We start from the raw sequence: 16,083 nt of genomic DNA, 5'->3' as shown, positions 1-16,083 counted from the left end.
AACACAGAATACATTTACTGCCACCTGGCGGCGATCTTCAGCATTGTAGTTCCACTCTGCGTCCACACCCGATTAGAGAACATTCACCCCATTAAAAAAGGTGGAAATCTCAAAGTAGCCACATATACATTAAATGGTCACAATACATTAAATGGCTACATATGTATGGTTGTGTGTGTGTAACCTTTCAAGTCAGTAAAGAACAAATTCTTATTTACAATGACTGCCTACCCTGGCCAAACCCGGACGATGCTGGGTCAATTGTGCGCCGCCCTATGGGACTCCGAATCACAGCCGGATGAGATACAGCTTTAAAATCGAACCAGGGACTGTAGTGACGCCTCTTGCACTGAGAAGCAGTGCCTTAGAACGCCGTTTCCAGTGTGCTCAGAGGGTTGTTACATTTGTATTTGAGGGGTGCGCACCACGAGCAGTCATTTGTATAATTGTACTTTGTCTGTAAAAACCAGTACAGGCAAGTCTGATTAGGTTAAGTCAGAAACATTTCTTAATATGGCTGGGCTAAGCTATAGAACAGCGGCTGCCATAGAAACAAACGGAGCATTACTTTGTCTGTGGTTGCGCCTTTAAAATGCAGAAAACCACTCTGTAGCCCAAACCGTTCAAAACTAAAGACCTACATTAACTGAGCTAAACATTTAAATAAATCTCGCCCAGATTGGTGAGATGCAGTTAAGGGCTACACACAAATGAACCATGAGTAAGGAACTATCAAAAACTATGAAACTATTTGTAATAAAACCTTAATCTATAAACAAATGTTTGTCACAGAAAATCGATCATTGCAGTATGAATTCGATGAGGTCATTACCACTAAAAACATTTACAGGGACATTTAAGTGCGTCAGAATTTTATAGCCCGTCAAATTGTGCCACAGTTCAAAATAAATTGGGAACTACTGACCTAGCGAATAAAACTACTCCCCTCCGTATTTATGTGGACCGTGAAGCTACAACTTTGAATTTGGCGCTATACTCCAGCATTCTGGATTTGAGCTCAAATGTTTTATCAGGCAACAGTACATGACGTCACATTTTATTTGAGGGTATTGTCAGACATGTTTTACCGTTTAGAATATGAAAGCACTTTATGCATCCAGTACCACCATTTGAAGGTGTCATTTAGTATTTGGAAAACTCACTTAATGTATTAAAGTAGTCAAAAAGTTTAGTATTGTGTCATATTCCTAGCACGCAATGACTAAATCAAGCTTGTGACTACATTTCGATGCATTTGCAGTTCTTTGGATTATGCCAGAAATTAAATGGTAAATAATGCATTAATGTGGATACTACCGTGATTACTGATAATCATGAATAACGAATGAGAAAGTTAAGCACACAGATCATAGCCCTAAACATGCTAACCTCAAATCTTTCACAATGTATTAACTTTAATCATGGCAGCATCCGCATGAATGTAGAAGTGTTCAGAAGCATATTCTATTCTTATTTACAATAAAAGTGACAATACATTTACCATTCATTTCTATGGGGCACATCATAATCCGAAACCACCAAAAAACTGCAAACACTAGTTAAAGGCTTAAATCGAAACGGTGATATCCTTAAATAAAAGTGTAATTCTGGATTGTTGCCGCATATGAAACATTTGATCTCAAATCCAATATAAAGCGAAAAACATTTCAGCTTCACCGTCCAAATAAATGAGGGGCGTGTACAGCCAATTCAAAATTTACTTAATTTCAAGTGCTCAAAGATGTGGTTCACCCATAGTTGTCCAGAAACAACGCTGACTTCCGTGCTGAATTCCTATTCTCCCTCCAAAGTGTGCCCATTGGCTCCCCCTCATGCATTCAAAAGCAATTGACAGGTCAGGTGTCAGTGGGAAGTACCTATAGTCCGTGACTACACCAAGGATGAAGTCCTTTGATTCCTTGCGTCCCCCATTCTATCCTCTTCCAACTCAAAATGTCTGAGGGATTGCATCGTTGACCACTAGACTGCGGGAAGTTAAACTTGCAAAGACTCTTAGGAAAACTGATAATTTCCCAAATCAGCTTTTGAATCAAGTCCAAAGTAATTGTGGCACACAATCCTGTATATCAACATTTTGTGCAGACATAATACATTGAATATACACCAAATGTACAAAGCATGCTTTTTCTATGACCGACTGACCAGATGAAACCTCTCCATGTCCTGTTAAATCCACTTCAGTGTAGATCAAAGGTGACATGTTAAATAGACGAAAGCCTCAAGACTGTGCCATTGAGGATAAATGGGCAAGACAAAAGATTTAAGTGCCTTTGAACGGGGTATGGTAGGTGCCAGGCGCACCGGTTTGTGTGTGTTTGCAACATTACTGGGTTTTTCCACACTCAGTTTCCCCATGTGTATCAAGAATGGTCCACCACCACCCAAAGATCATCCAGCCAACTGTGGGAAGCATTGGCATCAACATGGGCCAAAACACTTGACACCTAGTCGATGCCCTGACAAATTCAGGCCGTCCTGCGGGTAAAACTCATTAGGAAGGTGTTTAATGTTCTTTACACTGTATAAACTAAAAGGGATGGACAACTTTAATTGGGGCGGGGGCCACAAAAAAAAAAAGACCTCATCACGAGGGGCCGCAATGACTCGTGTCTGACAGCGCAGACAAAAGTTATTTTCTGAAATTCTACACATTGCCATAGGGTGGAGACAAATGCTTAAAGTTAAACTCACCAAAAAAACCCATCAAGACCGTCTTTCAAAAATAAATTTGTAAAAATCCAAACTTCAGATCTTCATTGTAAAGGATTTAAACAATTTCACACACTTGTTCAATGAACCATAAACAATTAATTAACATTCACCTGTGGAACAGCTGTTAAGACACTAAACAGCTTAGACGGTAGGCAATTAAGGTCAGTTCTGAAAACCTAGGACACTAAAGAGGCCTTTCTACAGCCTGAGAAACACCAAAAGAATGATGCCCAGGGTCCCTGCTCATCTGCGTGAACGTGCCTTAGGCATGCTGCAAGGAGGCATGCAGATGTGGCCAGGGCAATAAATTGCAACGTCCGTACTGTGAGACGCCTAAGGCAGCGCTGCAGGACGGACAGCTGATCGTCCTCACAGTGGCAGATCACGTGTAACACCTGCACAGGATCGGTACAGCCGAACATCAAACCTGCGGGACAGGATGGCAACAACTGCCCGAGTTACACCAGGAACGCACAATCCCTCCATCACAGTTCTCAGACTGTTCGCAATAGGCTGGACTGAGGGCTTGTAGGCCTGTTGTAAGGCAGGTCCTCAGACAGGCAACAGCATCTATGGGTACAAATTCACTGTCGCTGGACCAGACAGGACTGGCAAAAGTGCTCTTCACTGACCAGTCGCGGTTGTGTCTCACCAGGGGTGAAGGTCGGATTCACGTTTATCGTCGTAGGAATGAGCATTACACCAAGGCCTGTACTCTGGAGCGGGATCGATTTGGAGGTGGAGGGTCCGTCGTGGTCTGGGGCAGAGGGTCACCGCATCATCTGACTGCCTGCAGTGACAAGCTCAATCTCAACACTTTGCATTACAGGGTAGACATCCTCCTCCCTCATGTGGTTCCCTTACTGCAGGCTCATCCTGACATGACCCTCCAGCATGACAATGCTACCAGCCGTACTGCTCGTTCTGTGCGTGATTTCCTGCAAGCCAGGCATGTCAGTGTTCTGTAATGGCCAGCGAAGAGCCTGGATCTCAAACCCATTGAGCACATCTGGGATCTGTTGGATTGGAGGGTGAGGGCTAGGGCCATTCCCCCCTAGAAATGTCCAGGAACTTACAAGTGCCACTGTGGAGGAGCGGGATAACATCTCACAGCAAGAACTGGCAAATCTGGTGCAGACAATGAGATGCACTGCAGAACTTAATGCAGCTAGTGGCCACACCAGATACTGTTACTTTGACCCCCTCTTTGCTCAGGGACTCATTCCATTTCTGTTAGTCACATGTCTGTGGAACTTGTTCAGTTTGTCTCAGTTGTTGAATCTTATGTTCATACAAATATTTACAGGTTAAGTTTGCTTTAACTGAACAGTTGACCTCTCTTTTTGCTGAGTTTATGATAATTGATGATCAACTGGGCCCCACCCCGGTCGGCGATGCGAACATGTTTACATAGCTGGTCCCTAGAATAATTTACCAATCTAAAAATGCTTTGCTGACATGGGCTGAATTGGGTCACATCTGACACACATCTACATTATGAAATTGCACCTTGAGTTAGAATTAATAGAATACACAACAGCAAGTTGAGACCCAGACTTAATTGCTAAGAAATTCCACATCCCTGTACTAGTACATTTGGCTTATATTGCATTCAATGTGATAATGTAACTAGTACTTTTAGTTTCCCCATCTTGAAGTCCAGCATCCAAACACTGAAAATAAAGACTGACAAGTTTAGTTATCCCAACCATTTATTCAGACAGACCGTCTAAACCAAAGTGAGCTCTTACGTAAAACCTCTGGAAAAAAAGAAAAAAGGGGAACATAAAAAAGGCAGGATTTGTAGTCGTAGATTTTGTTTGGAATGGCGGTGCCACGGCCTCATGAGCTTCGATTCCCTGGGAGAAAGGTGACGGGGCAGGGATGGGAACAGGGTGTGACTAAATTACATAGCGAACAGGATGAGGAACGCCACCATGAGACAGAAGAGCCCCATGGCCTCGGACAAAGCAAAGCCCAGGATGGCATAGGAGAAGAGCTGCTGCTTCAGGGAGGGGTTCCTGTCAACAAGAGAACGAGGACTGGAAGTTAAGCTTTGGCTGGACGACAGCACCAGTAGCAAATTGTTAATTATATGAACAGGCTCACACACACACACACATCAATACTCTTGCGGTAAAACGTTAGCATTTCTACCACCCACATAATCACAACTATTCTTTTTCATCAAGTTTTGCTTCTGAATCTGCTCACTCCCACAAAGGGTTGAACTCCTTTTCGTTCATCAGTTACCTGGCATAGCCGATGATCAAGCTGCCGAACACAGTTCCAATTCCAGCCCCTGATCCAGCCACTCCCACTGTGGCGGCTCCAGCACCGATGAACTTGGCAGCCGTGTCGATGTCTCTGGAGACAGCGCTGGTCTGGAACCCCCGGGTTAGAAGAGTGGCCTCACCAACAGGCAATAGGGTCTGGGGAAGATGCAGGGGCAGAGCAGTCAAAATCAGAACATAGAGAAGCTTGAGAATGACATGGAACCGAGACAACCTGACAGGTGTAGATCGTATAAACACCCATCCCTCAAGTTTAAAAATCTAGGCACACAGAAATGTAGGAGCACTATGAAAAATCTCAGGTAATAAAGCTAAAAACCCTTAATTTCTCTTCGCACACTGGTGCTCCCAAATTTAAATTCCATGTTACACAGAAAAATATTGAAGGCGGATAAAGTGGTCACACTGGAGAGTCCTGAAGGGACCTGTGGAAATGGTCACGTTAGTATTTCACCAGACAAGGATTCAAAATGGTCTGGTGTTCAGGATAAATACAACTGAAAATAAAATAAGGGTTACTGAGGTGTTGAAAAACAAACCTTATGAACAAGTGGCCTTATCACAAAAAGGGGCAAGTGGCAAAAGGTTCACAAACTTAAGCACAGAATTGTGAGCAATGTTACGGTCACAGGGTTTCATTTTGGTTTGAAAAGAGGCTCACCTGCTGCTCACTTCTGGCTTCAGGTCTGTTGAAGACTGAGACCGAGACTGGCCGGGCGAGGACTCTGGACCCCCCACGCAGCTGCAAGAGACAACTACACATCAGACTCCTAGACAGACTTAAGTAGAGCTTGTTACAAGCTTCTAAGTCATTACTATCAGACTGCCAAATGTAGATTACCCTGAGGTGAGTTTCTGGAGCACGCCAAGATTATGACCCTACAGAGTTGCATCTAATAGTCTTAACGTCTAGGAAGATAGAGGCATCAAGACTGTTAGAATGGCAATATCATGATTAGGGTTGCAAAGGGTCAAAAACTTTCTGGTAAATTTCCATGGGAAGTTAAGCCCGGGAACTTTGCTTAAATTCATCAAAAAAAGTTAACAGTGAACCTTTTGAGAGATACACAAGGTAATTCTAGGTCGTGTGGCAAATTCTGGTTAAACTATCTCCAATTCAATGGAATTGCAACCCTCTGTATGCACAGTGCATTTTTCCCCATCACATGTACAGCTGAGTCTCAAGATCTTGCCCACTAATGAGATGCTATTGAGCCCACACTACTACACTGAGCCAAGGACTACATGCTTACAATACTGGGTGGGGTGAATATATTTTATAAGACCATTTTTTGTTAACTGGTAAATAGTAGCCTACAGCAAAGTGTTTAAATAATTTCTAACAATTTCTGCTAGTTAGTTTTAGCTTGCTTGAGTCTGCTAACTGAGGTGTTAATTCACCGGTTTCCATACAGGTTTAATTTTAAAACATCTTACAAAAAGTTGTTTAATTTAACCGCTTAACTATTTCTGTACATGGAATTGTATATTTTATTTTTACTCTTTTCTAATCTTTACAGGAAAATGCCACAGGCACTGTGGTGGAGACATTTCAGGGCAGTTAATGTATAAGGAAAAGCTGTGTACATTTGCAAATACTGTGCCAAATCATGTGAAGAAAACAAATGCAGAATCATCTGGCCAAGTGCATAAAGTTCCCTCAGCGCTTACAACCGCTGACAAAAGTCCCTCTACTTCTATGCGATGTGAAAATTATGAATAGACAACTTATCGATAGCAACAGCTCATGGTCCTCCTGGAATCAGAAGTTTTGTTTGACTCAATGGAGGAACGTAGTCAGAAATGCTGATGAAGGTCTTGCTCGAGCTGTGCACACAACTGGTTCACCTCTGACGCTCACAGGCAATGTGTATTGGAAGAGATTTCTGGACGTTCTTCGCCCAGCATACACCGCTCCAACCAGACATGCTTTATCTACTCATTTGCTGGGTGCAGAGTTCAAGTGAATGTCAAGCAAATCAGAGAAAGCAGACTATTGCAATCTCTGATGGGTGGTCAAATGTTCGTGGGCAAGGAATAATTAACTACAGCATCTCCACCCCTCAACCAGTGTTCTACAAGAGCACAGACATCGGTCTCTTCAGTGCAGATGCGCTGAAGGCAGTCAATGACCTTGGACCATAGAAGGTATTTGCACTGGTGACAGACAATGCTGCAAACTTGAAGGCTGCTTGGACTAAAGTAGAGTACTACCCTCACATCACACCCATTGGCTGTGCTGCTCATGCATTAAATCTGTTCCTCAAGGACATCATTGCACTGAAAAGAATGGATACGCTCTACAAGAGAGCTAAGGAAATGTTGGGTATGTGAAGAGTCATCAAGTGATAGCAATCTATGTCACCAAGCAAAGTGAGAAGAATAAGAGCACCACATTGAAGCTGCCCAGCAACACCCGTTGGGGTGGTGTTATCATCATGTTTGACAGTCTCCTGGAGGGGAAGGAGTCTCTCCAAGAAATGGCCATATCACAGTCTGCCGATACAGACAGCCCCATCAAGAGGATCCTACTGGATGACGCATTTTGGGAGAGAGTGGTAAGCAGCCTGTAGCAGTAGCCATTGCACAGATTGAGGGAGACAATGCCATCCTGTCTGATGTTGACTCTGTAGAGTCCGTACTGCCCTGCCCACTTCACTGTTAGTCCAAGCAGAGGAAACTGAAGTGTGAAGACCACTGCCTGAAGCCCATACACACCACAACATACATGTTGGACCCCAAGTATGCTGGCAAGAGCATACTTTCTGGTGTAGAGATCAAAAAGGCATGTGGTGTCATCACTACCGTGTCTCACCACCTTGGCCTGGATGAGGGCAAGGTTCTTGGCAGTCTGGCGACGTACACTTCCGAGCAAGGGCTTTGGGATGGATACATTATGGCAGTCGTGCCAACATCTCAGCCACCTGGTGGAAGGGACTTTGTGGATTTGATGCTCTTTCCCGTTACCTCCATGGGTCTTCCAAATGGACAATGACCCCAAGCATACTTCCAAAGATGTGGCAAATGGCTTAAGGACAAAAAAAGTCAAGGTATTGGAGTGGCCATCACAAAGCCCTGACATCAATCCTATAGAAAACATGGGCAGAACTGAAAAAGCATGTGTGAGCAAGGAGGCCTACAAACCTGACTCAGTTACACCAGCTCTGTCAGGAGGAATGGGCCAAAATTCACCTAACTTATTGTGGGAAGCTTGTGGAAGACCACCTGAAACATTTGTTCCAAGTTTAAATTGTTTAAGGCAATGCTACCAAATACTAATTGAGTGCATGTAAACTTCCGACCCACTGGGAATTAAATAAATAATTCCCGACTATTATTCTGACATTTCATATTCTTAAAATAAAGTGGTGATCCTTACTGACATATGACAGGGAATTTTTACTAGGATTCAATGTCAAGAATTGTTTGTTAAGGTAAATATACCCAATGTAAAAAAACATTGCATTGAAATGGTAATATAAATGGCATACATTGCCATTAATTCCCATATATTCCCACCTCTGAATATCCCAAAATGTGCAACCCTTATGATCAATCCAAATCTTGTCCTTAGTAAAGACTAAGTACTATAGGGTTTGATTAGCCTACAAGGTGAGAGGTTAATCACCTACATAGTTACAGCCCAACACCGTGCAGGAAGTTTGGCATTTGCCAGAGAACACCAAGATTGGCAAATTCGCCACTGTGCGCTTCACAGATGAAAGCAGGTTCACACTGAGCACATGTGACAGTCTGTTCTCCATGGTGTCTCCATTCTGCAGCATGACCGGTTTGGCGGTGGGTCAGTCATGGTGTGGGGTGGCATTTGTTTGGGGGGGCCGTACAGTCCTCCATGTGCTCGCCAGAGGTAGCCTGACTGCCATTACGTACAGAGATGAGATCCTCAGACCCCTTGTGAAACCATATGCTGGTGCGGTTGACCCTGGGTTCCTCCTAATGCAAGACAATGCTAGACCTCATGTGGCTGGAGTGTGTCAGCAGTTCCTGCAAGAGGAAGGCATTGATGCTATGGACTGGCCCGCCCGTTCCCTAGACCTGAATCCAATTGAGCACATCATGTCTCGCTCCATGCACCAGACTGTCCAGGAGTAGGCGGATGCTTTAGTCCAGGTCTGGGAGGAGATCCCTCAGGAGACCATCTGCCACCTCATCAGGAGCATGCCCAGGCGTTGTAGGGAGGTCATACATGCACGTGGAGGCCACACACTACTGAGCCTCATTTTGACTTGTTTTAAAGACATTAGATCAAAGTTGGATCAGCCTGTAGTGTGGTTTTCCACTTTAATTTTGAGTGCGACTCCAAATCCAGACCTCCATAGGTTGATACATTTGATTTCCATTGATAATTTGTGATTTTGTCAGCACATTCAACTATGTAAAGAAAAAAGTATTTAATAAGAATATTTCATTCATTCAGATCTAGGATGTGTTATTTTAGTGTTCTCATTATTTTTTTGAGCAATATAGAGATAATATATATATATATATATATATATATTAAGGCTGTGTCAGAGGACGGCCCTAAAAATTGTCAAATAATAAAATGGCTACCGAGACTATTTGCATTGTCTCCCCGCCTCCCTTTTTACACTGCTGCTACTCTTGATTATCTATGCATAGTCACTTTAACCCTACCTACATGTACCTATTACCTCAACTAACCTGTAGCCCCACACATTGACTGTACCGGTACCCCCTGTATATAGCCTCGCTACTGTTACTTTACTGCTGCTCTTTAATTATTTTTTACTTAACATTTATTCTTAAAACTGCATAGTTAATTAAGAGCTTGTAAGTAAGCATTTCACTGACCTGGTGTCTTTGACACATTTGACAAATAAAAAGTGATATTCCTTACCAATGACTCTTATTTGCTGTGCATCTTTTAGCTAAACAAGAGTGTGTACATGCTAGATCTAGACTGATAAGGCACAACTGGCAGAGCATCAAACAGGTGACATTGTAGTTTCAAATAATACATACCACAGCAGGTGAGGTGACAAACTTAGCACAGGCGTACATGGCTGGTGCCTGTGAAGAGAGATGAGAAATTACATTTTTTGAACTGCTAATTCTGACCCCTTTTTTTTTTTTACAATGGAAGGCATGCACAATACTTAGCTACAGTCCACCACCTAAACCAGCTCTACACTGCTAAAGGTAGAGTAAAGGTGACCTGAGCTGTAAGTGTAACCAGTCAACATTTGACCATGTGCATCAGGGAAGAGGATTTGCAAAAAGCAGACTAAAGTCCTGTAGTAAAATCTGACTGTATAATCCCGAGGTTACAACTCTGCACAAATAAAGAGTCAAGTTACAATCTTCACACCCAGGCCATAAGGCTTTTTGATTAAGTGAAATTCCATGAAAAATAGCCAGGCTTGGTTGAATGCGGCAAGACCACAATGAAGCATTAAAGAAATCTTTCAAAACACTAAATTGGGTGCTGAACTATGATCAACTTCGACATCCAGAGATGTCTAAAGCTAATTAATCCAATTGCGTTGGTAGCGAGATAGTGTATTAGTGCCTGCGCGCATAAGGCCCAGACAGGCATGCTAGCCTTCTAGCTATGAATGAATAAAAATCTAACTAGCTAAATTCAGTGTAAAAGATAACATACTTTTAGCGCAGTACACCCCCGTCGCCATTCCACCCCTGGGCCGGCAACGTTAACATTAGCACAAAATACAAATGAAGGATTCACCATGGGGAAACCTAAACTGTCCCAAATCAAATGTCCATGCGCGAATGGGGCTTATTAAACCCATGTCACATGCAGTGAGGGTAGCAGCGATTTGCAAAAAGGACGAAAGCATGAAACGCTAGTTGACTGACCTGGGTAACGTTAGCCAGAGCTAGCTACGTTTAATATACTTCAGGCGGACACTGCTAACGTTAACAGATAGGTGGGAGCAGTTGGCTAGCCAGCTCCAGACGTGAAGGTCAAAAATGACCCAGACACCAATACAGGATTTAAAGACAAGGACGCGGCATTTGGTACAGGACACAAACTATAGCATTTGATAGAAATTGTTAAACGTCCTTCTCAATCCTCAGGGACATGAATCCATAATGACCGACAACATGCACGGGTTCACTAGGCCCAGATATGGACGAGCAAGTCAGACATTTTGCAGAAGCTTCACCTCATCTTAGAATCGGTTGTACTTCAATGCATGGATTCGCAAGTTAACATTTGCATGTTTATTTCCCAACAGTATACGCGGCTGCCCATGTAGACACTTCTCTGGTAAGAATTCAACAGCACGAATACAGTCACTGTAAAATGTCATTCTTGGGAAGGAATCATTGAATGGCCGTCAACTTCACCTACAATGCATGGATAACGTTAGCTAGCTAGCATGCTAACAATTTCTATTCGTCCCAGCAATGCAGACAGGACATTTCAAAATATTCACAACGCGATTATAAGCTTTGCGAAATGACAAAAATATGTCACACTGAAACCCTAAACTACTAACTCACCTTAATGTTACAGTACACACGGGGTCCTCGATTACTAGCTCACAGCAGCAGTCAATGTGCACTCTGACAACTGTCACCTTGTTATTTATAAGCTTAGTGCATACGTCCTAAACGACCATTGGACAAAAGGAAACCTCCTTCGACTGTGATTTCCTTTTTATCTTGTCACTACTTTTAACCTAGCCTATAATGGGGCTTTCAATGAACTACAATAATTGCAATTGGTTGACATTATTCTTGGGCGGCTGGGGGACTCGAACGCTAAGGTATAGTAAGAATGGACTCGAATCCTATTCCCTTTCCCCATTGGACCATATTTCAATTAACCTTTCAAACCACATCCAGTGTCCTCAATTGCTATAGGACAGTGTATAGGACGTCCCGCCTACTTCCAAAATCTTAGGCGTAAAGGAAATTCTGTCTGCTTTAAATGACTTACTGCTTGTAAAGGCTTCATACAATCATCTATATGTTATACTTTATAAAGGGTTCATAAGTGTGGCATTAATGTGTGACATAACCACCAATGTCAAATGTGACATAACCCACTATGTCAAATATGACATAAACATGTGCTTTATAAAGGGTGGCATAAGCAACGCTTAATAATGGCCTTATAAATCATTCAATTGAGGCGTCACAAAGCATGCATCTTGGTAGAGCATTGCAATGCCAGGATATTGGGTTCAATTCTTGGGACCACCCAACCATATAAAAATGTATTCATGTATGACTGAAAGTCGCTTTGGATAAAAGTGTCTGCTAAATTTGATATATTATATTATATTTCCAAAAACATTTCTAGGATGGCCAAACCTTTTTCCCTCTTGGGTGTATAGTCAATATGGGACCTGACCTCAACTTCCCCAAAAATGTTGTGCTGCAGGATGACACACTTTAAAATGCAGTCATGCAAAGCCAAAACCGTTGGTATGGCTCTTTTAAAATCCATAAAATAGTTTTACCTAATTCTGTTTTGTCCAAAAATCAGTTATTTTGGTTTTGTTTTTCCAGGTTTCACAATTTTCTTCTGATTTTCCACAGTTAACACTTTTTTTAATAGAAAAACAACAAAAGGTGGTTTTCTGTGTTCACAATTCTTAAACCACATCAGGGGATGACATTTGAGGTCTGGGAAAAATCTAAGAAATTCGATTTTTTAATGTTGTTGCCCTTTAATTCAGTGAGCATGCCACTGTTGTTTGGTCAGTGGTTTTCTTTAGTGCAGTAAGCGCACATGTAAAGTGAACACTCCATATTATTCAGAGTCCCCTGAAATGAGACCATATACAGTGCCTTCGGAAAGTATTCGGACACCTTGACATTTTCCACATTTTGTTACTTTACAGCCTTATTCTAAAATGTATTAAATAAAAACAATTCCTCACCAATCTACACACAATACCCCATAATGACAAAGCAAAAACAAGGTTTTAGACATTTTAGCAAATGTCTATAAAAAATAAAATAAAAAATTATCTTATTTACATAACCAGACCCTTTGCTATGAGACTGGAAATTGAGCTCAGGTCCATCCTGTTTCCATTGATCATCCTTGAGATGTTTCTACAACTTGATTGGAGTCCACCTGTGGTAAATAAAATTGATTGGACATGATTTGGAAAGGCACACACCTGCCTATAAAGGTCCCACAGTTGACAGGGCATGTCAGAGCAAAAACCAAGCCATGAGGTCGAAGGAATTGTCCTTAGCGCTCCGAGACAGGAGTCGGTCAAGGCACAGTTCTGGGGAAGGGTACCAAAAAATGTCTGCAGCATTGAAGATCCCCAAGAACACAGTGGAATCCATCATTCTTAAATGGAAGAAGTTTAGAACCACCAATACTCTTCCTAGAGCTGGTCGCCCGGCCAAACTGAGCATTCGGGGGAGAAGGGCCTTGGTGAGGGAGGTGACCAAGAACCCAATGGTCAGTCTGACAGAGCTCCAGAGTTCCTCTGTGGCGATGGTTGTCCTTCTGGAAGGTTCTCCCATCTCTGCAGCACTACACCTATCAGGCCTTTATGGTAGAATGGCCAGACGGAAGCCACTCCTCAGTAAAAGGCAAAGACTCTCAGACCATGAGAAACAAGATAATCTGGTCTGATGAAACCAATATTGAACTCTTTGACCTGAATGCCAAGCTTCACATCTGGAGGAAACCTGGCACCATCCCTACGGCGAAGCATGGTGATGGCAGCATCATGTTGTGGGGATGTTTTTCAGCGGCACGGACTTGGAGACTAGAATCGAGGCAAAGTTGAACAGAGCAAATTACATTGATCCTTCATGAAAACCTGCTCCAGAGCGCTCAGGACCTCAGACTGGGGCGAAGGTTCACCTTCCAACAGGACAACAACCCTAAGCACACAGTCAAGACAATGTAGGGGTGGCTTTGCAAAAACATTCTTTAAACCTATTTTCACTTTGTCATTATGGGGTACTGTGTGTAGATTGATGAAGAGCTACTGCCCCCTTCCCGGGGAAAGCACTGAACAACAGACAGGGACGTTGGACCATCGAAGAGGCGCAAATATGATGAGAACTACATTGATTTGGGTTTCACTTATATTGGGAGTAGTGTCTTTCCTCAGCCACAGTGTGTTATATGTGCAAAAGTACTATCTCACTACTCAATGAAACCTTCACTCTTGAGCAGACATTTAGAAACAAAACACAGCAATTTGAAAAATAAGCCATGGAGTTTTCTGAGCAAGAATTAAGATGACTTTTGAGTAGTAAGACATGTATAAAAGTAACAGATACCATTAATAAGAAGGGGCTAGAAGTGTCTTATATGGTGAGCTACCGAGTGGCTAGGACAGGTAAGCCCCATACTAGTGTGGAGGACATAATCCTTCCTGCTGCCGTGGATATGACTGGGACACTGCTGGGGGAAAAGGCCCCAAAAAACTATACAGACAATGTCTTCATCAAACAACATTGTTTCACGACGCATCAGTGACATGGCAGGAGATGTTTTGAAACAAATACTGTTTCGCATACTAGCCAGTGAATTCTATGTATTACAGCTGGATGAGTCAACAGACGTGGCAGGCCTAGCACAGCTCCTGGTATATGTTCACTACGTTTATGGGGGGGTCAATTAGGGAAGACATCCTCTTCTGCAAACCACTGGAAACCAGGTCAACAGGAGAGGATAGTGATGGAGTGCTGCATCAGATGATCTGGCCTCCACAATCACCCTACATTAACACAATTGAGATGGGATGAGTTGGACAGCAGAGTGAAGGAAAAGCAGCCAACAAGTGCTCAGCATATGTCTTCACAATTATTCTACATTGTAGAAAATAGTAAAAATAAAGAAAAGCCCTTGAATGAGTAGGTGTGTCACGTTAACTCCCGCTCCCCTTCTCTGGCGCTCATTGTCGCCAGTTCTCATTATTACGCACACCTGTCACCATCGTTATGTGCACCTGCGCCTCGTGAGACTCACCTGGACTCCATCACCTTCCTGATTACCTCCCCTATGTCTGTCACTCCCTTTGGTTCTTTCCCCAGGTGTTATTGACTCGGTTTCAGTGTTTATGTAGGTATGCTACTCGTGTGTCTTGTTTGGTTCAATGTTCATTTATTAAATTCACTCCCTGTACTTGCTTCCTGATTCTTAGAATACACATTACAGTGTGTCCAAACTGTTGACTCTTTCTGTATATGTGGCCACTGTAGTGACCTTACTCCTGACGTAGGGACCTCTTAGGAACAGGCATTATGCTTATGGCCTGTGCTTGATCATGTGGCCAGTATTGCGGAGTAGTGAACTAGGCTTATGTAGTTTATCTAGTAATTTAACTACATTTTACAGTAGCTTGGTGGTAGTTGAACTAAAATCAAATCTAGGTAAGGTTTTCAGTAGATAATTACTTTTTTGCAGTGTAGCTAACTATTGGAACTACAAACTACTTTAGGCAATACGTTTTATTTTTTGGTATCAGACCTGACTAATTTTCACTTGAAACACAATTTATGTGTTGACCCCAAAGTTATCTGTTCGTTCAGTTTGTAGTCTATGACATATCAGTTTTTCATACAATAATGTTTCACAAGTAGTTTGGATATAGTGAACTACTTTTTCAAAGCAACTTTAGTTAAGTAAACTATTTTTTCATAAGGATGGCTTTATTGTAGTTTCACTTCTTCCAGTGTGAAGTTATTAGTAGCTTGGTAAACTATGTTTTCAGAGTAGCTTCCCCAACACTGCATGTGACCCCTACTAAGAGAATACATTAGGTTGCTATGCACATTTTTCTTCATATTCACACTCTTCACCAAAAGTAATGAGGTCCAATTCAAGACAAGTCTTGTTTTTTTCTTGACGTAGCCAAGGGCCTACAGTACATTGTCATATTGTGTCTTTCTCATCTAAGCCAAATCTTATTCCATAATCCATTTTACATCTACACAATAAACCAAGCTGCATGAAGACTCAATAAGGCACAACTTGGTCCTCTCTGCCACCTCCTTTCGACTATCTATCGTAAATAATCTAATGGGAGATAATCTGGTTGCCATCTCTTCTGAAACAATC

The 16,083-nt window shown here is 42.4% G+C and overlaps 1 protein-coding gene across 2 annotated transcripts; it reads right to left on the bottom strand.

The window, feature by feature from the left end:
- Nucleotides 1-4,427: 4,427 nt before the first annotated feature.
- On the bottom strand, nt 4,428-11,852 carry LOC110486176 (ATP synthase F(0) complex subunit C3, mitochondrial). 2 transcript variants are annotated; one of them, XM_021557592.2, is made up of 5 exons: nt 11,538-11,852; nt 10,032-10,079; nt 5,689-5,769; nt 4,987-5,165; nt 4,428-4,754 (listed from the first exon to the last, which is right to left on the bottom strand). In XM_021557592.2, the coding sequence occupies exons 2-5, from the start codon at nt 10,068-10,070 to the stop codon at nt 4,640-4,642; spliced, it is 414 nt and encodes a 137-aa protein (XP_021413267.1). In that variant the 5' UTR covers nt 10,071-10,079; nt 11,538-11,852; the 3' UTR covers nt 4,428-4,639. The 2 variants fall into 2 exon arrangements, with proteins under 2 accessions (XP_021413267.1, XP_036796734.1); XM_036940839.1 differs by lacking the exon at nt 11,538-11,852 and adding an exon at nt 10,672-10,773.
- Between the last annotated feature and the right edge of the window lie 4,231 nt (nt 11,853-16,083).

This window comes from Oncorhynchus mykiss, chromosome 13, assembly GCF_013265735.2.
Source record: "Oncorhynchus mykiss isolate Arlee chromosome 13, USDA_OmykA_1.1, whole genome shotgun sequence".
Classification (NCBI taxonomy): Eukaryota; Metazoa; Chordata; class Actinopteri; order Salmoniformes; family Salmonidae; genus Oncorhynchus; species Oncorhynchus mykiss.
This window is presented reverse-complemented; position numbering and strand designations above follow the sequence as displayed.